This window comes from Eubalaena glacialis, chromosome 2 (assembly GCF_028564815.1).
Source record: "Eubalaena glacialis isolate mEubGla1 chromosome 2, mEubGla1.1.hap2.+ XY, whole genome shotgun sequence".
In the NCBI taxonomy this organism is placed as follows: domain Eukaryota; kingdom Metazoa; phylum Chordata; class Mammalia; order Artiodactyla; family Balaenidae; genus Eubalaena; species Eubalaena glacialis.
Window position 1 is genome coordinate 13,399,738 of NC_083717.1, and position 25,226 is coordinate 13,424,963.

The 25,226-nt window shown below is 43.0% G+C and overlaps 1 protein-coding gene across 1 annotated transcript in view; it reads left to right on the forward strand.

Moving 5' to 3' along the window:
* The window catches only part of PIP4K2A (phosphatidylinositol-5-phosphate 4-kinase type 2 alpha), a 175,461-nt gene extending 151,718 nt beyond the window's left edge, over window positions 1-23,743 (forward strand). Inside the window, exons 7-10 of the mRNA XM_061181592.1 lie at window positions 10,923-11,036; window positions 19,220-19,463; window positions 20,829-20,932; window positions 23,474-23,743. Coding sequence (XP_061037575.1) covers window positions 10,923-11,036; window positions 19,220-19,463; window positions 20,829-20,932; window positions 23,474-23,554 — 543 coding nt within the window. The 3' untranslated portion in view covers window positions 23,555-23,743. The remainder of the gene's footprint in view (window positions 1-10,922; window positions 11,037-19,219; window positions 19,464-20,828; window positions 20,933-23,473) is intronic.
* Window positions 23,744-25,226: the final 1,483 nt, after the last annotated feature.

Sequence of the window (25,226 nt, forward strand, 5' to 3'; positions counted from 1 at the left end):
AGACTTTTTATCATAAATGGGTGTTGAATTTTGTCAAAAGCTTTTTCTGCATCTATTGAGATGATCATATGGTTTTTATTCTTCAATTTGTCAATATGGTGTATCACATTGATTGATTTGCATATATTGAAGAATCCTTGCATCCCTGGGATAAATCCCACTTGATCATGGTGTATGATCCTTTTAATGTGTTGTGGGATTCTGTTTGCTAGTATTTTGTTGAGGATTTTTGCATCTATATTCATCAGTGATATTGGTCTGTAATTTTCTTTTTTTTTTGTAGTATCTTTGTCTGGTTTTGGTATCAGGGTGATGGTGGCCTCATAGAATGAGTTTGGGAGTGTTCCTTCCTCTGCAATTTTTTGGAAGAGTTTGAGAAGGATGGATGCTACCTCTTCTCTAAATGTTTGATAGAATTCACCTGTGAAGCCATCTGGTCCTGGACTTTTGTTTGTTGGAAGATTTTTAATCACAGTTTCAATTTCATTACTTGTGATTGGTCTGTTCATGTTTTCTATTTCTTCCTGGTTCAGTCTTGGAAGGTTATACCTTCCTAAGAATTTGTCCATTTCTTCCAGGGTGTCCATTTTATTGGCATAGAGTTGCTTGTAGTAGTCTCTTAGGATGCTTTGTATTTCTGCGGTGTCCGTTGTAACTTCTCCTTTTTCACTACTAATTTTATTGATTTGAGTCCTCTCCCTCTTTTTCTTGGTAAGTCTGGCTAAAGGTTTAACAATTTTGTTTATCTTCTCAAAAAACCAGCTTTTAGTTTTATTGATCTTTGCTGTCATTTTCTTTGTTGCTATTTCATTTATTTCTGCTCTGATCTTGATGATTTCTTTCCTTCTACTAACTTTGGGTTTTGTTTGTTCGTCTTTCTCAGTTCCTTTAGGGGTAAGGTTAGATTGTTTGAGATTTTTCTTGTTTCTTGAGGTAGGCTTGTATTGCTATAAACTTCCCTCTTAGAACTGCTTTTGCTGCACCCGTAGGTTTTGGATTGTCGTGTTTTCGTTGTCATTTGTCTCTAGGTATTTTTCTATTTCCTCTTTGATTTCTTCAGTGATCTCTTGGTTATTTAGTAACGTATTGCTTAGCCTCCATGTGTTTGTGTTTTTACGTTTTTTCCCCTGTAATTGATTTCTAATCTCATAGAGTTGTGGTCAGAAAAGATGCTTGATATGATTTCAGTTTTCTTAAGTTTACCAAGGCTTGATTTGTGACCCAAGATGTGATCAATCCTGGAGAATGTTCCCTGTGCACTTGAGAAGAAAGTGTAATCTGCTGTTTTTGGATGGAATGCCCTATAAATATCAATTAAATCTATCTGGTCTATTGTGTCATTTAAAGCTTCTCTTTCCTTATTAATTTTCTGTCTGGATGATCTGTCCATTGGTGTAAATGAGGTGTTAAAATCCCCCACTATTACTGTGTTACTGTCAATTTCCTCTTTTATAGCTGTTAGCAGTTGCCTTATATATCGAGGTGCTCCTATGTTGGGTGCATGTATAATTGTTATATCTTCTTCTCGGATTGATCCCTTGATCATTATGTAGTGTCCTTCCTTGTCTCTTGTAACATTCTTTATTTTAAAGTCTATTTTATCTGATATGAGTATTGCTACTCCAGCTTTCTTTTGATTTCCATTTGCATGGAATATCTTTTTCCATCCCCTCACTTTCAGTCTGTATGTGTCCCTAGGTCTGAAGTGGGTCTCTTGTAGACAGCATATATATGGGTCTTGTTTTTGTATCCATTCAGCAAGCCTGTGTCTTTTGGTTGGAGCATTTAATCCATTCACGTTTAAGGTAATTATCGATATGTATGTTCCTATGACCATTTTCTTAATTGTTTTGGGTTTGTTTTTGTAGGTCCTTTTCTTCTCTTGTGTTTCCCACTTAGAGAAGTTCCTTTAGCATTTGTTGTAGAGCTGGTTTGGTGGTGTTGAATTCTCTTAGCTTTTTGCTTGTCTGTAAAGCTTTTGATTTCTCCATCGAATCTGAATGAGATCCTTGCCGGGTAGAGTAATCTTGGTTGTAGGTTCTTCCCATTCATCACTTTAAACATATCATGCCACTCCCTTCTGGCTTGTAGAGTTTCTGCTGAGAAATCAGCTGTTAACCTTATGGGAGTTCCCTTGTATGTTATTTGTCATTTTTCCCTTGCTGCTTTCAATAATTATCTTTGTCTTTAGTTTTTGTCAATTTGATTACTATGTGTCTCAGCATGTTTCTCCTTGGGTTTATCCTGCCTGGGACTCTCTGTGCTTCCTGGACTTTGGTGGCTATTTCCTTTCCCATGTTAGGGAAGTTTTCGACTATAATCTCTTCAAATATTTTCTCGGGTCCTTTCTCTCGCTCTTCTCCTTCTGGGACCCCTATAATTTGAATGTTTGTGCGTTTTATGTTGTCCCAGAGGTCTCTTAGGCTGCCTTCATTTCTTTTCATTCTTTTTTCTTTATTCTGTTCCGCAGTAGTGAATTCCACCATTCTGTCTTCCAGGTCACTTATCCGTTCTTCTGCCTCAGTTATTCTGCTATTGATTCCTTCTAGTGTAGTTTTCATTTCAGTTATTGTATTGTTCATCTCTGTTTGTTCTTTAATTCTTCTAGGTCTTTGTTAAACATTTCTTGCATCTTCTCGATCTTTGCCTCCATTCTTTTTCCGAGGTCCTGGATCATCTTCACTATCATTATTCTGAATTCTTTTTCTGGAAGGTTGCCTATCTCCACTTAATTTAGTTGTTTTTCTGGGGTTTTATCTTGTTCCTTCATTTGGTGCAAAGTCCTCTGCCTTTTCATTTTGTCTTATCCTTCTGTGAATGTGGTTTTCCTTCCATAGCCTGCAAAACTGTAGTTCTTCTTGCTTCTGCTGTCTTCCCTCTGGTGGATGAGGCTATCTAAGAGGCTTGTGCAAGCTTCCTGTTGGGAGGGACTGGTGGTGGGTAGAGCTGGATGTTGCTCTGGTGGGCAGAGCTCAGTAAAACTTTAATCTGCTTGTCTGCTGATGGGTGGGGCTGGGTTCCTTCCCTGCTGGTTGTTTGGCCTGAGGCCACCCAGCACTGTAGCCTACCTGTCTCTTTGGTGGGGCTAATGGTGGACTCTGGGAAGGCTCACACCAAGGAGTATTTTCCAGAACTTCTGCTGCCAGTGTCCTTGTCCCCATGGTGAGACACAGCCACCCCTCACCTCTGCAGGAGACCCTCCAACACTAGCAGGTAGGTCTGGTTCAGTCTCCTATGGGGTCACTGCTCCTTCCCCTGCATCCCGATGCACACACTACTTTGTGTGTGCCCTCCAAGAGTGGAGTCTCTGTTTCCCCCAGTCCTGTCGAAGTCCTGCAATCAAATCCCACTAGCCTTCAAAGTCTGATTCTTTAGGAATTCCTCCTCCCATTGCTGGACCCCCAGGTTGGGAAGCCTGATGTAGGGCTCAGAACCTTCACTCCAGTGGGTGGACTTCTGTGGTATAAGTGTTCTCCAGTTTGTGAGTCACCCACCCAGCAGTTATGGGATTTGATTTTATTGTGTTTGTGCCCCTCCTACTGTCTCATTGTGGCTTCTCCTTTGTCTTTGGATGTGGGGTATCTTTTTTGGTGAGTTCCAGTGTCTTCCTGTCGATGATTGTTCAGCAGTTCCAGACTCTGATTTTTATGAAGTTACTTTGGCAAGCCTGATGAAAAGGGGCTTACTCTTTCTTTGCAAGTTTATTTTTATTTAGGTGAGCTTGGACTAACAAGTAAATCAGGAACATAATAAGCAGTCCCTAACTTGAGACAATAATTAGTACATGTTTTTTATGTTGTGCATTCAGCTCTGAGTGTCATAATATGGCCCATCAAAGGGACACCAGGCAGCAATCTTAGACGTTGAAGCTTACAATTAGACTTTTTAAAAACAGGTTGTCAAATGAGCACATTGAGGAAAAATTCATTTCTTTCTGAAATACAAGTCCTTTAATCACGGAGTGCTATGCTATGCATTATCCTTTGCATTGAAACCTTCTGGTGCCAGAATCCTGTTTGCATTAAACACTCGAGTGTGACAGAAGTACATTCCATCTTTCTGTTAAGGTTTCCATGCTTAAACGTGACTCTGTATTATGTAAATTTTGGCTCTGTGCATTTTAAGTACATGTATTTTTTTCTTTTTCCTGTTAGTGGCAATTTAATAGACTCTTTGTAAAAGTTAATTGTATAATGATGTTAAATCCAGTACATTGTAGTTTGAATTCTGTATTTGAAGTTTTTGGCTGTAAATATAGCTTTTAAATATTTGATTTAAAAATGTTTGAGTCATCCAAAAGATATTTTAGTGACATTAAAGATCTAATTAAGATTTCCATGTAATTTCTGGCTTTACTAACTCTTAACACATTCAATATTACTAAACTCCATGCAAATGACAGCAATCATGCACCAGGTCACAGAACCCAATGAAATAATTATATATTACAAACAAGTTAACTTCTATTTGAAACAGAAGATTTAAATCCTTTTGATAAGCATTATGTTTTGTTTTCAGAGAATGTGCAAAATCTAGTAATTTAAAATTTTAAAGTTTATAAAAAGTGCTAAATATTTTTATATTAGAAGGGAAGTTCTAATGCCTTGTCTTTTTTAAAAATCTCCTGTCTACCATTCTAACGGGAGGAAGTAGAGCCCCGTGCTTCCTTTGCCTTCCCGGAATCTGTAATTTCTCTCTGGCCACTGTCTTTACGCCTGGCTCTTTGCTGAGCTGGCCACAGAGGCACAGTTCTAGAAACGAAAGCTCTGGACTTTGTAGCTCTTCGTTCTGAATATTTTTCCTTTTTTTTTTTTTTTTTTTTAATTTTATTTATTTATTTATTTATTTTTAGCTGTGTTGGGTCTTCGTTTCTGTGTGAGGGCTTTCTCTAGTTGCGGCGAGTGGGGCCACTCTTCATCGCGGTGCGCGGGCCTCTCACTGTTGCGGCCTCTCTTGTTGCGGAGCACAAGCTCCAGACGCGCAGGCTCAGTAGTTGTGATTCACGGGCCCAGTTGCTCCACGGCATGTGGGATCCTCCCAGACCAGGGCCCGAACCCGTGTCCCCTGCATGGCAGGCGGACTCTCAACCACTGCGCCACCAAGGAAGCCCTATTTTTCCTTTTTTAATCTCAAACACCTAGCTAAATCTCTCCTTAGAGATCATTTATATCTTTTATTGAACCCTAGGGAATACTTATATTCAGAAGCATTTATACATTTAGAATACTATCCACACATTGGTTATCTTCAAGCCCTGATGCAGTTGTGTGTATACCTCAACTCTCATGTCCATTTGTGTTTTAGTTGCACATAAAGCATCTTTGACCATGACTGACACTGTTAATAGTGTGTTTCTTACTATTGAAGAATATGGACTCGCCGAGCGACAGCCTATATAATACTGTGCCTTAAAAGAAACTAAAAACTGGAAATTCCCTGGGGGTCCAGTGGTTAGGACTCAGCGCTTTCACTGCATGGGCCCAGGTTCGATTCCTGGTCAAGGAACTAAGATCCCACAAGCCACACAGCACAGCCAAAAAAAACCCAAGAAACAAAAGACTTTTCACCCAATAGTGTAGTTACAAAAAGCAGGGGAGGGAATGTTTATAATGAAACAATTTTCTTTTTACAGCTCATAGCAAGTGAAGTGTTCCCAAGGAGCTTGTTACTTTCTAGTTTTGGGGTTGTTTTCTGGCTACTGGGATTCCAACTAGTGAATTTTTGCTTTAGGTCAGCAAAATCACATTCACTAAATTACCCACTATTATCACCTACTCGCTGAGAAAAACTAAACACATGAAAAATTAAGGTAAGACAAAAGTCAGCAAATTTCTGTCTTTGGCCATAGATATCGAAGTATTTTATTCCATAGTAATAAAATATACTTTATTACTCTAAAAATTTAACTTACCCAATTATTATAAAGCAACATTTTATTCTCACTTGGGTTTCAGTGAGGTTTTCTGGCTAGGGAGAGCTTTTGCGGTGACCAGAGGTCTTTCTGGCCAAGAGGAGTCAGTCAAGGTTTGGACAGCAGGCAAGGTAGGGGCTTACGCCAATGTCACCTCTAATGCACCTTGTTTGATACAGTGAAGTGAAATAACCTTGCACTTGTGTGTGCTAGGTGTGTGTGCAATAAGGAAAGTATCTTCAGAACTTAAAGGCCATATGTAGAAAAGTCACGTGAGGTTTGTGCCTAATGATAAAACCTGAAAACACAGGCAATTTTAAACATGGCTTAGGTTACTGATATCCCAAATTTAAAGAGCCTACTTCTTTTAGAAAATCAGAAGAGGATGGGCAAGTCTGTATTCTTTAGTAGTTCGAAACACTATGTAACAGTATTGGTCATGGTCAAAGCTAATGTGTAACTAAGACACAAACTAATATCTAGTGAGTTCTCATTGCCAAGCACTGTGTGTTTCATGTCATTTCATTCACATGCTAACCCTATTGGATAGGTATTATTAATATTCCACTATATAGATGAGGAAACTGAGGTTTGGACAGATTGAGCAGCTGGGTCTAAACACCCCAACTATTATAAAAGTGTTAAATATGCTTTAAAAATATGCAACCTTTAAAAAAAAAATCTTGCTCTGGATTTATCAGTGATGAACTTTTCTCTAGATACACACGTCATACTGGAGAATATGACCAGCAAATAACAAGAATATTTATATATAACACTCCATGTGGCAAGCAGGGCCCTAAGCTTTTTAGGTGTATAAATGGGTATAATCCTCACAAGAGTGTGGTTTGCTAATCTCCATTTAAAGATGAGGAAGCCAAGTCACAGAGAGGTTAACTAACTTGCTCTAAGTCACACAGCTAATAACTGGAGCAGCTGAGGTACAACCCTGGCGGCCTGGGTCCAGTCTGTGCTCAGAAGCTCATGCTTCAGTGTCCCAAGTAGAAATCTGGGCCATACTGAATCTACCTGGGGTCTGGCATCACCCAGCAGGAAAGTGCCAGGGATATTCACTCTGCCAATTTTATCCACACAACAAAATAAGGATAGCTCGGTTGCAGGGGGACTGGCATCGCTCTGCTTATGCCTTTAGCTGTGTTTGTACATTGACACGTCACATTAGTAGAGATGAATGCCATTATGAGTCCAACCCACCCTAGTACAATCACTTCCTGCAAAAGGGAACTAGCCTTAGACTTGGGCTGTGCTGGCCTCGGTCCTGGGTTTGGTTGTACACAGCCTCACTCCCCTGGCCAGGCTGGACAGACTGGGGAGGGCCGTGTAGGAAGAGCAGGCCCATCCCATGGCGCATCCTCCTTGGTGTTGCCTCCCAGTAAGTACCACGTGAGGTACTGCAATTCCCCATCACATTTGGAGGCTCCCGGTCTACATGAAACTGGCCAGGAAAACTTAATTCAGAGCTAATAAGTGAAGACTTAACCTACGACCACTTCAGAAAGGTGGCTGACCGCTGGCTGGAAGCCAGCGTCCGAGTCCACAGTTCAGAAGTGTTTCTGAGCTGATGTCTTTAGCCCTGGTGTTTTCCTCTGCCCTCTGGCTGGTATCTGCATTGAGCTAGAAAGGGTATGAAAGGGTTCCCATTAAAGGAACCAGACCCAGTGACTCTGAGGCTTTCAAAACTCCCCCCTAAGTGCAAGTAATTCAGTGTCACAAAGCAAAGGGTGGGATCGGTTGCTGCCCACGATTATTTCTGTGCTGCTCTGCAGACATCACCTTTGTGGGCAGTGTCACACTGAGAGTTTATGATGTTCATTAATTCATAGCAAAATGGTTGCCCTCACTTAAAAAAAAGTGCGTCTTTAATATAAATGCTGCTCATTATCAGAGGGATATATTGAAATTTTTAAGAAGCCAGGCAACAAGGTTTTCTTGAGGGTGCATTATTGTCAGGTGACTTCATCTTCCTCATTCAGTTTTTAGTAGAAAAAGTTCAGCTCTGTTTTTAAACATCTTCTATGCAGGCTCTCAACCTATAAGACCAGTTTTAAATCCATACAAGTTACTGAATGCTCACAGCAATGACGACAACGACACTAAGTGCCACTCGCCTCACTAAATATCACAGGGGTTTTGGTCAAATCCTCAGTCATTCAGCTAAAGGTCGAGTTGTACTAAGAGTCAGGCAGCCCGGGTCCGCATCTCAGCGTGGGAACCGGCTTACCAGCTCCACTTACCAGGCTGTGAGACCTTAGCTGTGTTATCTCACTTAACCCAGTTTCCCTGTTGGTAAAGTGTGGATAGTAAGAGTTAAGGTTGTTTCGAAAAGTAAATGAGATAATGCACTTAAATAAATGGATGCACATCAAGGGCTTAGCAGGGTCTCCCCCTTCTACACATACGCAAACAGCCTGGAGGGGGTCCAGGAACTGGCCCCTAGCAAGTCAGGGGTGGATGGAGGGTGGGAACCTCAGGATTCATGTCTCCAAAACCCTGTGCTCCTAAAGGCTCTGCCATCCTGCTGACACCGGGGGGTGGGCATTGGTGGACCAGCGCTGGGTTTCTCTAGCAGCTGCCCTAAGGACCGGCCTGCGCCTCTTGAGCCTTTCAATACGCCCTTAAGTCTTTTAACCAATCTGGTTGCCCTTTTTCGAATTTGATCCAATCTAAATTCATCCCTAGTGCCTGCGAAATTCACAAGTAAGCCTAGTAATAAAGTACAGGGTGTCCAGAGTTTTATGAGGTAGGATTATACTCTCCATGTCACATGAGGTAATTCTGCTGGGGTGACCCTGAAATGGCATTCATCTGCATTAATGAGACAGGTATCACCAGCACGGGTCGTTTACCGCTCTGTCTGTAGCCTGTCATCCCTGCCTTCAGGTTTCTCGCACGCACGCACGCACAAAAATCCCTCTCCCCTTCTTTGCTTGCACATATAAAATGAGTTGCAGAGTTCAGGCAGCTCTCAATTCTCAATGCCCCCAACCACATACCACCGTCCCCTAAACAGACAAATGCCTGAGCTGTCTGCTTGGAGAATCACGACCCTCTCCATCTCCTGTGTTTGCGCATACATCTGGCTTCAGCGCTTTCTAAAGCACCCCAGTTTTGTACCTTTGACAAAGCTTCTCACTGGCCTCTGAGTTTCTTAAACTTAAGATCCTTGCATTTCATTCACTGTGAAACTATGTTTCAGTTCTAAGAAAAGAACAACTTAGGGTCTGTGTGCTTGACTCAAACATTTAACATTAACATGCCATCTTCGCATTCAGGGTTTTCTTTCACATTTTACATTTTTTAATGATTAATGACAAACTTACGGAGTTAGTCTACCAGGCCCCTCCCTAGTTTTTGTGTAGAATGGCACTGCATTTCATTTCCTCAGACTCTGACTCGGCATAAAATATTTCAAAGTAGATCAGTCTCTCCCTAAGAACCGTATTATTTATCTATAGGCCTTACAAACTCATGCTGCCTTGTTTTCTTACCTACTTGCTTTGGTGTGTCTCATACAAGATTACAAACTCCTTTAGAATAGAAATGTTGACCTATTCATTTTTATATTCCTATACGTGACAGTCATTCAGTAACCGCTTATTGAATGGGATCTTTGGATTTCTGAGCTTTGCTATACCTGCTTTGTAAGGATAATTATTTTGGCAATAGTTATATCAAATTCAAAACTCACAAAACTGCACATTTTCTCAAAGTTAAAATGAGTAGCAAAGCTGCTAATTTAGAATTGCATAATATACATGCATGTGTGTGTGTGTACAGATAGATGTGAGTAGTCTACATACATGCACCTTACAGAATAGCAAGGAAAAAGTGAGCAGTTTAGGAATTTGGAACGTGGTTCAGTAGATAGATGTACCCAGTGAGCTTTTAATCACTCTGAATGAGGGGGAGGTAGTGCGGAGACCAGGAAGGACAGTATGTTCTTTCCTTTTTTTTCCCCTCCCCATTTAGTTCACACTTATGGAAAGGAGGCATTCATTAGTATACTAAGAAAGGCAATGTATTATGCTGGATTCCTTTCAACTGGAAGAAATAAGCAGGAGTGGTTATTTCTTATGAGGTCAGCCAAAAGGTGTGGGGAGGGGTTTTGAACTCTCCCAGAATGCAGGATGCACGAAGTTGAATAATCCACACTGTGTTAAAGCTATATGCCTCTATTATCTTATATGCTGCAGTACAAGCTAGTTGGTTTTTTGCTTGTGACCCATAGTTTGATAATCACCCATTACTTTGTGTTGCTCAGCCTAAGCATAGTTTAGTTGCCAGCTCACTACCCTCTTGTTTATTTTTAAAGGGTAGCATTTCTCATCTTAATATGCTTTATGCTAGAAGACATTTTCCTTCGACATTGCCCAAATGAAAACAGAATTTCCTTCTTGGAGTGGTGTGCAGGAAGGCTTAGAAGGGCAGATAGCTAACCTCTGGCTGCATATTCTCCCTGACTCAGAAATTAGATATGATTATGGATGGTGCTTTTCTGAGCAAGGTAACATGTTATTTGTAACATGAACCCAGCAAAGGCTATCCCAAAAGTGTGTGTGTTGTCAGGGAGGGGTGGAGTTGGGTTATACCAGTAAGAAAATTGAGGGTTCCTGACAAAGAATTCCAAGGATATGAATTCTATACCTAGGAGACTTCTTGTGAATCTTCTTTAAGAAAGTGAATCTAAGAAAGCAGTCAGGTTCGTTCATATGAAAACCATGAAATCTGTTACAAAAGCCTCATAATATGGAGTATACCTGACCCTCCATTCCTAGTGGAAATGCTTCCAGTGGTCATAGCTCACTGGTGCCCCCTTGCGGCACTCAAGCCACCTCACATGTCGTTGCCTTGGGTAAGACCTCTGCAGTGAACAGGGCAAACTCAGCTTCCAGGGGTGGAACCTTAACTTCCAGGATTGGAGGGCATACATGTCTTTTAGATTTTAGTCAAGCTTCTTTCTTATTCTTCTTCTCTTTTTTTTTTTTTTTAGGCCAAAGAACTGCCAACTTTAAAGGATAATGATTTCATTAACGAGGGTCAAAAGATTTATATTGATGACAATAACAAAAAGGTATTCCTGGAAAAACTGAAGAAGGATGTCGAGGTAAGAAAAAGAAACTCAGTATAAGGGACGGCCCATTGTATGAATGTCAGCAGTACTGGGTTTTCAGGAGCTCTTAAAACCATCTATTTAAATCGGCAACCAAGGCAAAAACATACGTTGTACATTATCCAAAGCAGATATAAACAGGTATATCTCATATGTGATCTGGTTTAAAAGAGAAGTGTGCCAATTCAGCAGCTCCCCCTTTAGAGGACAAACAAAAGCAAGCACGCGGCGTCTTCCACTGGCCTCCCCTCCCTCCGGTTCCCGTCTTCTTTGTTGGGTAGGGGGGTAGACTGACTGCCCACGGCAGCCAGGGCCAGGGCCCAGGGGACTGAGTGCATTCTGTCAAAGAGCCGAGCGTGTCGACAAGTGGATAGTCACTATCTGAATTCGGGGTTTTCTCCATCTGAACCACATCTTGGTGTTGCAAAACCCAGCCTCAGTCGCTTCATGCTTCATATTTCCACCAGCCTCTGTGAAGTTAGTGACGTTGGGCCCATCAAGACAGCCTTGCCACAGCATGGGAACGGCACAAAGGCAGTTTAGGACACCAGGGTCATGGGGGATGTTGTGAGAAATAAAATGCTATGTGGAAATGGGCTTTGAGTCTATAATGGAGCTCTCTTTGTAAATGCTGTTTTACGAATTAAAAATACACCTTTCCCTGTCTTCTATTTATTGTAATGGCATTGCAGTTCTCCCATTGAACTTCCTTATATATAATTCTTCTAGAAATAAATTCAGGAAAAACGTTCTTTTCTTGAAGTTTGTTAGGTTACAAAACAGTGCAAAGAGTTCTAATTTAAACAGTTACTAAGCTATGTTTTTCTTAGCTGTTACTTTTGTTCATGTGTGTGCGGTTTTTGTTTTGGTTTTTTTAACTTTGAAGTACAGTTCTCCACATACCAGTACAGATCTGCTACTCAGAGAGGCTTTGTGGAAAGATTTTCTTGTGTCATTAAAAACAAAATGACTTGGGAGTTCCCTGGTGGTCCAGTGGTTAAGACTCGGCTCTTTCACTGCCGGGGCCCAGGTTCCATCCCTGGTCAGGGAACTAAGACGCCACTGCCCCCCCGCCCACCCCGACTCCCCCGGCAAGCCCAGCCACTTGGCCAAAAAAAAAAAAAACCCAAACAAAATGACTTGGGCCGAAGAACAAATGTCATGGATTAGATTATATCCCCCATGAGGGTAGAAGCAGTACTATAATTTTCTTTTTAATCTTCTAACATCTTTCATTGCAAGACATGCAGACTGACCAAATTAGTTCATGATTATTTTTAGGTTGTAAGTTATTTTAAGAAATTTTTTTGCACTTTAACCTACATCATGTATATGCTTTGATTAGAACCTAGATATTGGTTATTTATGAAGGATACAAGTGTCTTTTTTAAAAAGTAGTTTTTCTCCAGTTTCTCATTATTAAGCATTTATTTTTCCTCAGTTGTCAGTGGTTTTTATTAAAATGCATATTAGCTAAGTATTTCCCTTTTACTTTGGGGTCAACTTGATCTGATAACAAAGTGACACAGGTAGACATGCTCTTTGAGAATTTTATTCATTATTCTGCAAGTCTTTGATCCCAAGAATAATATTGTTTTAGCAATTATGGTAAATAGCCCTTAGGGTTATCTGATCTGCTAGAAAGATGGTTTTCATCTTTTCTTCTGTTGGCTGTATATTGCTATGATATTTAGACCCCACAAATAATGTAACTGAAGCCATTCAAATTTACAGTTGAATTACACAAGGATTCTCTTTGCCCTTTCATTGTCTCTAATAGTGTCTTGATTAGAGAATTTGGTAATTTTAACCCCATCCATGGCTCTCGCACTTAGCTGTTTTGTTGAAATGGAGGCAGGGCATAAGGCGTTCTTTCATTTTAATAAATTCTCAATGGTTGGTAAGTGTCTAGTTTTGAAATTCATGCAGAAGCATTATTAAATTTTTAAGCAGGTAATTATGGTGAAATAGCTTGACATCTGATCTTGATAATGAGACTAGAATGTAATCTCGTTTCATTTTTCCATCAGGTCCATGCTTTCTAATTTAGCTGGCTGGCCTGTTTAAGTACAGGATTTGGGGGTTGGGGGGGTGACTCAATGCTTTAAGTAAAAGATGAGTTTACTACAGCTCAATAAATATTTTTGTAGGAAAATTAGAACCTAGGGGCTTTTTTCTGCGTTTGAAATTCTGTTCTATTCATATGTCGCTCAAAGTACTTTAGTTCCGATAGCTTTACACATGAGTATATGTGAACCCTTTTCTCCAGAAGAAAGCACTCTATGGAGAGTGAAAAGTCACTTTTGCCCTCTGACCCGCTTCTCGTCAGCTCTGACCAGGGCCCACGCTCATCTCTCGTCGGCTCACACTGGGATCCAAATTTCACACAACACAAAACTGTGCTTTGTGTCCTGTGGCATCCGCCCCATCACAGGCCATCTCATCCCTCACGTCTTGGGTCGGGGGTGGGGAGGGGAGGGAGCACTGCGGGCAGCAGGATGGTTGGCGGCCAACACTTACAGAGCATGTAGAGCATAAGTCCTTCCTGTGCAGTCATTCTCTCCCTTCATTCTTCTAACTCCTTGAGGCTGAGTGCTGTTATCCCAATTTATGGATGAGAAAACTGAGCCCAGAGACACTATGTAATTTGCTCAAAGACACACAGCTACTAAATTCAGACTGGGATTTGAGGCCACTGGCAGCCACACTCCTAAACTGCTGATATAACATGCAGATTAAAGATGTTTGTGACAGCACAGTTGAGACTGTTTTCAGATAAAGTACTCCAAGAGAGGATTACGGCTTTCAACAAGCGATTAAATATAACCTAAATAGGGATGGTTGGAATTTTAATCCTCCATCACAGATGTGTTGGGAGGTGGTGATTCAGTAGAACAAGTGTGTTAATAAACTTAGTAAAAAGTAAATTCAAATCTGTTGTAAAGAAGTTTCTTCTTTTTAAATTTTACTGTAGTTGATTTACAATGCTGTTTGTAAATTTCCGTACAGCAAAGTGACTCAGTTATACATATATATATTCTTTTTCATATTCTTTTCCATTATGGTTTATCACAGAATACTGAATATATCAGTAGTTCTCTGTGCTGTACAGTAGGACCTTGTTGTTTATCCACTCTCTATATAATAGTCTGCCTCTGCTCATCCCAAACTCCCACTCCTTCCCTCCCCCACCACCCCCCTTGGCAACCACAAGTCTATTGTCTGTATCTGTGAGTCTGTTTTTGTTTTGTAGATATATTGATTTGTATCATATTTTAGATTCCACATGTAAGTGATATCTTACGGTATTTGTCTCTTTCTGACTTCACTTAGTATGATAATCTCTAGGTCCATCCATATTGCTACAAATGGCATTATTTAATTCTTTTTGATGGCTGAGTAGTATTCCATCCGTATTGCTACAAATGGCATTATTTAATTCTTTTTGATGGCTGAGTAGTATTCCACTGTATATAAATATATACCATACCTTTATCCATTCATCTGTTAATGGACATTTAGGTTGTTTCCATGTCTTGGCTATTGTAAATAGTGCTATGAACACAGGGGGTGCATGTATCTTTTTGAATTATAGTTTTATCTGGGTATATGCCTAGGAGTGGGATTGCTGGATCATATGGCAACTCTACTTTTAGTTTTTTGAGGAACCTCCATACTGTATTCCATAGTGGCTGCACCAATTTACATTCCCCCCAACAGTGTAGGAGAGTTCCCTTTTCTCCACACCCTCTCCAGCATTTGTTATTTGTAGACTTGTTAATGATGGCCATTCTGACTGGTGTGAGGTGATACCTCATTGTAGTTTTGATTTGTATTTCTCTAATAATTAGAGATGTTGAGCATCTTTTCATGTGATCCCTATCAAATTACCCATGACAGTTCCCACAGAACTAGAACAAAGAATCCTAAAATTTATATGGAACCATAAAAGACCCAGAATTGCCAAAGCAATCCTGAGAAAAAGAACAAAGCAGGAGGCATAACCCTCCCAGACTTCAGACAATACTACAAAGCTACAGTAATCAAAACACTGTGGTACTGGCACAAAAACAGACATTAATGGAACAGAATAGAGAGCCCAGAAAAAAAAAACACACACACCTACAATCAATTAATCTTCAACATAGGAGGCAAGAATATAAAATGGGAAAAAGACAGTCTCTTCAGCAAGTGGTGCTGGGAAAGCTGGACAGCTGCATGTAAATCAATGAAGTTAAAACACACCCTCACACCATGCACAAAAATAAACTCAAAATGGCTTAAAGACTTAAAAGATATGACACCATAAAACTCCTAGACAAGATCATAGGCAAAACATTCTCTGACATAAATCATACCAATGTTTTCTTAGGTCAGTCTCCCAAGCCAATAGAAATAAAAACAAAAATAAACAAATGGGACCTAATCAAACTTACAAGCTTTTGCACAGCAAAGGAAACCCGTAAACAAAATGAAAAGATAACCTATGGGAGAAAATATTTGCAAACGAAGCAACCGACAAGCGCTTAATTTCCAAAGTATACAAACGGCTCATACAACTCATCAACAAAAAAACAAACAACCCAATCAAAAAATGGGAAGACCACCTAAATAGACATTTCTCCAAAGACGACACACAGAAGGAGAGTTTATTAACAGCTCTTTAGCCACAGTTTTCTAGAAGGGTTTGTGTGTGACAGGGCTCATAAAAACCTTGAGGAAGATACTAGCTCAGATTTGGTATAATGAGGAATTAATTATGAGGGAAGCAGATTAGGTGGGATATTCTGAGGGAAAAAGAGGCTGATCAAGGTCTGGCGGATAATTATTAAGAAGTTGGAAAGCATGGGACCTAGAGATTATAAAGATTTAAAAATCTTCATGCTTTGAAATCTTATGTATTTAGAAATCACTAATTTGAGTTAGAAGCTTAAAGGGATGACAGAAAATAGCAAATGTGTATTAAGTTCCTAATGTTAGCTGGAGGTAGACCCTCCAGGGAGCCCCGAACCCCTCTTCTCTTTGGGGTCTGTCATCTTCAGCCCACAGTAGTTTTGTGATGCCCAGCAGGGACTTTCTCTAGCAAGAATCTCAGGTCTGCTGCTGCCTTGTGTTTCCCTCTACTTTAGAAGAGATTTTAAATGACATTTTATGACAATAAGAGCTGAGGAGTCAATGGGCTCTTCAGCACATCTCCCCTCTTGGCCCACCTCACTTGAACCTGTCCCCATGTTTAAGTTACCTACTTGATGAAAAAAAGGTTTTTACCACAATAACCACACGGACAATGATAAAACCGCATCCACTGTTACACGCAAGGCACTTTTCATTGCCTCCACTACATTCTCTCTAATCCTTTCCACACCACTGTGAGTTTAGTGGTGTTGTCCCATTTCATAGTTAGAATAACTGAGGCTCAGAGAGGTGAATTTATCATCAAGGCACAGAGCTAGTAACATAAAATTTAACTGCCCACCTGACTCCAAAACTTTTTTTTTTATTTTATTTAAGATTATCTGATACTTTAATGGGCCACCCTTATCAGCAAAAGCCATACTCTTAACCACTGTGCTGTCCTTGGTCTTTTCCATTTCTGTCTCAGCCGCACAGATTTGAAGATTTATACAATCCCCATTTGGGGCTGCAACTGGTTTCCTTGATTTTGGGTATGTCAGAACAACTTCCTGTCAAGAGATGCATTTTTCATTTCACTGATAGTTTAGTGGGTGATGCTGGGAGCTAACTTCACTTTTATTTACTGAATACAAATGTTTCTTTACTGGGAGAGGAGCCTAAGCAGTGGTCTGACCACAGATCAGAGACCCAGGAAAGCTCTGGGCCTGGCCGACGTTGTGAGAGCAGCACAAGAGCCAGGGGAAGACGTGGGCCTGGAGACCCACCCTACTTCGTGTGGCAGCTCAGCCCTGGTCACCACCCCTTCCCTGCCTAACCTTTGGCAGGTTAATTACAGGCAGCCCCTTTTGTACTCTCATACATAAAGCACACTTGAAAGTGTATCTGTATGTCAACCATCTGAAGGTCAAACAGACCTACGTGTTAAAGAGAGATTCTGCTCTGCAGAGCAAAGATATATCGTAAATGGTCTCATTTTGCTTCCAGTAGGTGCTGCCTCTTGCAGTCTCAAAGGAAGGTCTTTTTGTTGTTGCTTTGTTCTTCATTTTTATTTGGTTTGGGTGGTTATTTTTCTTAGAGGAAGGGGTCAGGGGAAATTAGGGAGAGGTAAGGGGGACTGGGGAAGAAGCAGCAGGCATCCCGTTCTCTTGTTCAATAAATACCAAGTAGCTACATCACTTACCTGGGAGTCAGGAGTGCAGTGAGGGTGTCACCGAACCAGGCTCGTTTGTGCCCGACGTGCAGCAAGCCAAACGCAGAGACGCTGAGGTCTGCAGCAGAGAGGGTTTGTTCACAAGGCAGCCAAGTGGGAAGAGCAAATCTCAAATTCGCCTCCCCAAGGCAAGGGGCTCGAGGTGTTTATGGGATAAGCAGCAGCAGTGCTGTCTGAGGCGTGGGGAGCGTGAGGAAAGGCGACTGGGAAAAGGAACGGGAATCGTCGGTCTGCACAGGTTTAACTAGGCTACTGGCCTCTGCACGATCCAAGGGTGGAGCTTTCCATCCTCTGCACGTGTAAAAAAACACTCACGCATGCCCAGTTGGCGGGTCAGTGGTCCTATCCAGTCTCAACCAACTCAGCTCAAACTAGACACAGCTGACTCCAAGTTCCTAGAAAGCAGCTGGGCAGATATCATTGTTTAGGCTACGTGCCCCTTGGAGGACATGCAAGTCTTAAAAGACCTTGATTAGTGAAGGCAGGTGAGATGGATTTGACTAATAATGGCAGTTTCAAGGGCAAAATCAGCCAGAGCCCCTATCCTCATGGGGCTGCAGTGTTTGGGGAAGATAGAAGTTACTCAAGTAATAAGATGAGTGTGCAGCTAAACCAGGTGTCCTTAGGGGAAAGTGTGCAGTGCACACATGCCCGGCAGGAATCGGGACAGGCTTCCGTGAGCAAGTGCCCTGCAGTTGAGACCTGAAGGTCAAGTGGGAGGTGAAGGGGCGCAGTGAGGGAGCCAGAGGCCAGAACAGGGTTCAAGATGGTCCGAGAGGCAATGAGGCCAAACTACCCAGGTCCCGTGGACAGTGTTAGAGTTTGTTTCCACCCTGTAAGAAACGATACCCCACTGAAAGGTCTTAAGCAGGGGCGTGAGCAGATCAAATTCTTCCCTTGCCAAAGGACCAGAAGGGGAAGTTCGGGCAGCATCCAACCTTTGCCACTTCCCAGGGACCTTCCAAGGGCCCAGAGGGAGAAGCAGGGATGGGGCGAGGGGGCTTTTACCCTGCCACCCTGCACGTGGAGCAGGACCTGGCCTGACCACGCCCCACCCACGCTGCACCCAGTACACACGTGGGTGGGAGATGTTGCCACCCAGCAATCCAGCTTCTCCAGCTGTGCCCAGACCTCTGGAGGACATCCAGGGTACGCAGTGGGGGCGAGGGGAACAGGCCAGAGAGAGCCCCCAGATAAAGGGGTCGGTTGGGGCAGGCACTGTGCTAGGCATGGGAGGGGGCGATGGAGGAGCGTGTCCAGCTCCCGCTTCCATCAGAAGGAAACCCCCGAGCAGGCCTGAAGGAGAGTGCTGAGCAGCGACACAGGCATTTGCTGGTTGATTGGGACACTGGTGCTTGTGCTTACTTGTGATGGACAGCATAACACTCTCCTCCACAGAGTGTGCTGCATTTCAAAGTGCTTTTCACAAGCCGTTCAGAGAGGCTCCCCTGGAAGCTACGTGGGTGGTCCCTGGTTTCCCCATTAGCCAGTCTTAATTGTTCGGAGAAACGTTTTCTTCCCTGTGTCTCCTTCTTGCCAGCCATGCTCTCTGCTCTTTGGTGTAGTACAACCTCCATGTGATAAATGCATCCCTCTCAGCATCCAGCTTTGCATCTCAGGGAGATAATCCTAGCTCTGAGCCAGCCTGAAGTGTGAGGCTACAGCTTTGGCTGGAGAAACTGCCAGGGACCGTGACAGCACCATTAAAGAGGCTCCTGGCTGCTCCTGGGGAAATCTTCTTCTTGCCTCTACCGCCCTTTGTGAGCTTGCTGTCTTTAAATCTGGGGTTGTGTTTAAGGCATAAATGACCATGTCGCTTCCCACCTTCCAGTTTCTTGCCCAGCTGAAGCTCATGGACTACAGCCTCCTGGTGGGCATCCACGACGTGGAGAGAGCCGAACAGGAAGAAGTGGAGTGTGAAGAGAATGACGGCGAGGAGGAGGGGGAGAGCGACGGCACCCACCCTGTCGGAACCCCTCCCGACAGTCCTGGAAATACGCTCAACAGCTCGCCGCCCTTGGCTCCGGGCGAGTTTGATCCAAACATTGATGTTTATGGAATTAAATGCCATGAAAGTAAGTTGAGTTACTATCAACTTTTTACCATTGGTTGGATTTTTCTTTTTGCATTGTTATCTACTGGTAATCATCACCCCGGTTAAAAGCATGCTGCCCTGTAAGACTCCTTCTCAAGAGTCCCGATCGATTGATTTCGGGACAAAGTATGTTAAAGGTAACTGTAACCTCTGGTTTTGAACTGTAATGTGATGAGGTCCTTGAACTGTGTGATGTTGAGGGAACAGAGTGAAACCACACAAGTGTGTGTTGTACATATACAACACACATATGCACATGCTTGTGTAAATGTCCATACCATATATAAGAAATGTTTTAAAATATTCTTTTTCTTAGTTATCTCTCTTTTATGTGGATCTCAAGAGTCACAAGTCCATCCTGAGCTAGGTACATACGTGGTCCACTCCAAACCCCCTGTGGACGTCGTGTAGGGCAGGCATCTCATTGCTACCAGCCCTTTCCTTCTCGGAAGTGCTGAAGCTGGCCCAGGGTGTGGGATGAGAATCTCTGATTTGCTGCTGTGTCTGTCCTCTGCTCTATCCCCCATTAAGGTGTCTGTGGCCCTCTTCTCTAAAGTGAGATCCATCTTAATCCTCAAAATCTGGGTGATGAGATATTTGTAGGAATATTACATGCTACCTTAGCTACTTATACATGGAAAAAAAATTTAGAGATAAAAGCAGGCCTCTGATTTTTTGAGTAATAAAAATTGTGGTTCATCATTGTTTAAAAAAATATCTCATGGCATAGCAGCCAGGTGAGTTTGAGTTATGTTTTTTATTTTGCTCACCAAAATTGTTTCTTCAACACAGAAAATTAGATATAGTCAAATGTACTTTTTCATATTGTTCATAATTGAAACAGCATCACATTTGTGGAAATACGTAGAAGATGCGTACTGTAGATGATATATGCCTTTATCCAGTTCTGATACTAGATCCAATGAGAATTAGGAACAGCAATTAGGAACAGTATGTAATGGTAGAAAGTATTAGGGAGCATAATTACTTCTACTTGTTTTAGAGAGTATTTTTTAAATAGCATTTTTCTTTATACCAAAGCAATACACAGTCACTAAAGAAAATGAAGATTAACAAAAACAATCTCACCCCTGCACCTCTACTGGTAATATCCTGAGGTTATATCCTCTTTTTTACTTTTTAAATTGAGAGAGAATTGGGGACAGAAAGTTAAGCTGTTTCATAGGGATACGCAAGACTTTTTAAAAGTCTCTGTTGCCTTTGTTTTCAGACCCCTTCGACCCCCGTCCCACTGAATCCCTCACCTTTTCCTCCATCAGCAGCTCGCACTTTTCCAGGTGCTGTCATCACGTGTCCCACAATCATCGCTCTCATCCCTTTACAGATTCGCCTAGGAAAGAGGTGTACTTTATGGCAATTATTGACATTCTGACTCATTATGATGCAAAAAAGAAAGCTGCCCACGCTGCAAAAACTGTTAAACACGGCGTAAGTATCTCCGTTTGGTTTCCCTCTCTGCTCCCTGCTTCCTGCCGTGCAGGGACCAGCTCAGGTCCGCTCCTTTCCGCTGAGCTGCCCACAGTCCTTCATTGGCTCTGGTTCCCTGCAGGGGCCATGCTCTGATGCAGAGTCAGAGCCAGCACGCGCTCGGACCGCCGCTCCCAAGTCACTTAAACCCGGCGCGGCTCTTCTTTTACCCACCGGGGTTATTAACAGACACATGCATCATGAGAATATTACACAAATTCTTTTTGGTTCAAAAAATGTTTCAAAGACAAAAGGGCTGAATGATGACAACTGAGTGTTTTAATATGAAATGTTCAGAACTGAAGCACTATTCTCTGCTTCACATGCTTCCAAGATACGCAATATTATATTCCTTTCCGCACAGCAGATTGTAATTTTTTCTACTACAGAAATGTTTTGAGTGCAGGATCAAAGTTTAATAATACGAATCCCTCACCTTTATTGTCCTTGCTCAGAATTCTCACTATTCCCAGCCTATGATAACTTGTTGAATCCCCGGGACGAGCCTGTGAGGGATAACCAGGGCACTCCTGCTTACTAGGTGAAGAAACTGAGGACGAGAGCTTACGGAGTAACTTGCCAGCCAGGATCACGTCCTAGGCAGTGGTAGAGAGAGGACTGCTCCTCAGGACCCAGCCCCGCCCCCCGATCTCCCAGCGAGGCCCGCCTGGCCAGCTGGACTTCACAAGTCGTGAGTCTCCACTGTGCTTGCATCGTAGGGACCCATTTTGGCTTTCAGGCGTGCCAAAAAGGCCACAGAGCCCATCGCACAGGGATGAACTTGTGCCCTGGCTCGTTCACACTGGCAGGAGAGATGCTTCCCCACAGTGTGGAGCCAACCAAGATCCAGCAGAACATCAACCTCTACTAAAGGCTCTTTTTCTCCATTTTAAAATCAAGCAGGCTGTCATGTCAGCAATGGAACCAGCCTAACATCATACCCCATTTGCCACAGAAATATTTCAGTCACACCGTCAGCTATTTCTGGTGTTTCCGCTGTGTGCAGCACACGGACCAGGACCTACCCGGCCCACCGAACGCGTTAAAAATCCTCTATCAGTCAGAGAGAAGGGTACACAGTAGTTCTCACGCGGGGGTTGGCACCGCAGCCTTCTGAGCACCGTTTGCAAACTGTGTGCCTGCCAGATGCACCACCCCTTTCCCTGATTCTGAGTCCAGCTCAGGAGGCTGCGGGAGGGGCCTCTAAGAGGCTCCGGTAATTCTGATGCTCATCTCTGGTTGAACAACCTGGGTGTATTGCAAGGACACAGCTGGGCCAGAATCCCATTTCACCTTTCCAGTGTGTGACCTGGAGGAAGTGCTTTGGCACTTCAGTTCTGCCAGCTGATGAAGGGGTCCTAATGCCTTATTGATGAGATTTTTGTGGTGAATAGACTGAACAGTGGGGGGATGCTCCGTGTTTGTTCCCACCCCTCCTCAAACCTGCTGGTATTCTAGACCACGTGAAACTGGAAACAGACCATAGCAAACATGGCTCCATCTGCATCTCCCCTGTAAGTCGCCAGCTCAGCTCCATGATACGGCACACGGCCTAAAATTGGGTGCAGTTTGCAAGAGCAAGACATTCCTCTGCAAAGGAATGTTGTGTCGAGCTGCTGCTGGGAACCATTCTCTGCCTTCAAAACCGGGGCTCCTCCGTGGAGATCCCAGGGGCCCAGGCCAGGCATGGAAATTACAGGTTCCCCTGTGAGCTGCGTGTGTAAAAATAGCATCTGGTGACTTAGTAAAACTCTGGTCCTGCCCTTTGCAGCTCAGGAGGCTGGCTGGTAACCACGGGGCTCTGCTGGCCCGCACTGCGCTCCTGTCATAGGAAACCCCCCACTGAGCCTCTGCGAGGGGCCGGCTTCCAAACTCCAAGCAGGTCTCTGCGAACGGGGACGATGGCACCCCCGTGCCCGTGCCCCTCCGGGGGAGACACAGTCACAGCGCTGTCTCGCCTGCTTACGGGGCCGGGAAAGAGCCCCGGCAGCTGACACCGCCCCTGCTGCTGCGGCTGTCGCCCCTCATTTCTGAGCACCCAGCCGCTTACCTCGGTCCTGAAAAATGAACACGGTCCTTGTGTCCTTGTCATTGGAGCTTCCCTCTGGCCAAACGTTGCTGTCTGTGTCATTCTCAAGGTGTCTCCAATCTGCTCTCTTGAGAAACAGAAGCACCCTCCCCGTGGCTTCTGAATGTTGGCCACGCAGATTCCACATTTGACGGGAGCATCTCAAACATGGCTGGTTGGATTTTTTTTTTTTTTAGTGGCAGCAGTCACAGTGTGTGTGACAATGGCATCTGTTGGTCCTATGACTCTGCCTCGTTTTCACACACAGATTCCTAAGAGCCTTGGCTATTCAGACCAATATCCAAGATATTCTGAGTTATGAGTAGAGGCTGCACAGGTTTGAAAATGCCTGGCTTCATATTCAGCTGAAGTGGAAGTTCCTGCAGGTACTGATAGTAATTCTGTCACTGTTCCTCTCCTCTCACGCTGCCCAGGCTGGTGCGGAGATCTCTACCGTGAACCCAGAACAGTATTCCAAGCGCTTTTTGGACTTTATTGGCCACATCTTGACGTAACGTCCTGCATGGCCGAAGACGGACGTGAGCGTGGGAAGGACAGAGGTGGCTTCGGCACAGGAAAAATGAAAACCAAACTCAGTGAAGCACACCTCCTCGTTTACATCTTCAGGCCAAGATGACTGATTTGGGGACTACTTGCTTTAACAGCTACCTGATATTTCCCAGCATCACTCTAGCTATTTCTGACTTGGGTGTGTATGGGGGGGGGCGGGGGGGCGTGCGTGCGCACGCGCACGTGAGCATCTTCAAAACTGATTGGTTGATGGAAACCGACTTCGGTCAGAGTGTGTTTGGGGCAGTAACCCTCTGATTCCAGCTGTGGACGAATGAATGAATGAATGAATGAGTGAGCACATGCAGGGAGGAGGGGAGAAGGCAATGCATGTCAGACCAACCAGGTTGGCACCACACGATAAACTGTGGATCAGTTTATTTTTTGGAGTTGAAAGATGTGAGACGGTAATCGTAATAATAATGTAGATAATAATGATGATGATAATAATAATGATGGTGATTAAAAGGAAAAAGAACTTACTGCAGATGTTACACTTCTACCACGCACGCTGACACTCCTTAATAGTTGCACCCCGGGCGCTGGACGGAGGAGGCTGGCATCTCCCGCGCATCCTGGTTCAGGTGTCGGGACTCAACGGTGTCTGGGGACAAACGCCCCTCCTCCAGCAGGAAGCTGATGCCCCTAGTGTCTCTCTCTGTACATTTTCACCTCAGTAAATATGCCCAGGAAAACTGCTTACTTCTCTTTTCTTGCCTGGAGCTTCTTCACTGACACACTCTTACGTTGCAATATAGTAATTAATGCTACAAAATAAAAATAAAGCTTACCTGAAAAGTGCAGTTTTGGGCAATGGCATCTACATCTCCCATGGTGGGAAGGTGAGCAAAGCATTTAGAGCTCTCAATTTTCCAGTTAAACAGTGGTATTTTGTTATGAATTTGCCCTTAACTGAAACCCTCAATATTACTGTTTACATTATTAGGAAAACAGGGATATTTTTGAATCTAAAAATTTAATGTACAGCATGTGATTTTTGAAGTTTACATGTAAAGTCATTTTACAGTGTAGGTGAAATAATGTTTGTCATATTTTGAAATGTATCCTGCAGTCACATTTTAATGGTAGGCGGTCTTTTACAGTAAAAGGAAAAGGGTTTTCCTCCGATGCACATTTATCAACCTAATGATTTTTTTTTTTTTTAAGAAAATGTTTAACCCAGATCTGGTTATGCAAGTTCATTGCCCTAAACTGTGCTGACTGTGTCTAATCAAGTTATAAATTTCCAACATCGATCATGTATTTACCAACTTCCTGGCATTTTCTGAAAGGTGTCAAGCTAAAATATTAGACTTGCTTAGAATAGGTTATCAACTTATACACTGTGCTAAAGCTGTGCCTTTGAAATTCTTTGTTTAAAACGTGAGATGACTTTTGTAGGCAGGTTCAGAAAAGGAAAAAAAAAAAAAATCCACCCCTCAGTAATTACTTACAGCTCAACAAATACCCCGCACCATACTGCCTCTGCCAGTGACTTTCCTTCAGGGCTTATCAAGTCTGCAACTGTGCCCAACGTATGTGGGTTTACTTCAGAAAACACCAGGTGACAGCAGCCGGAATCCCGGGAAGCCAGCAGCAAGGCCATTCTACTACATC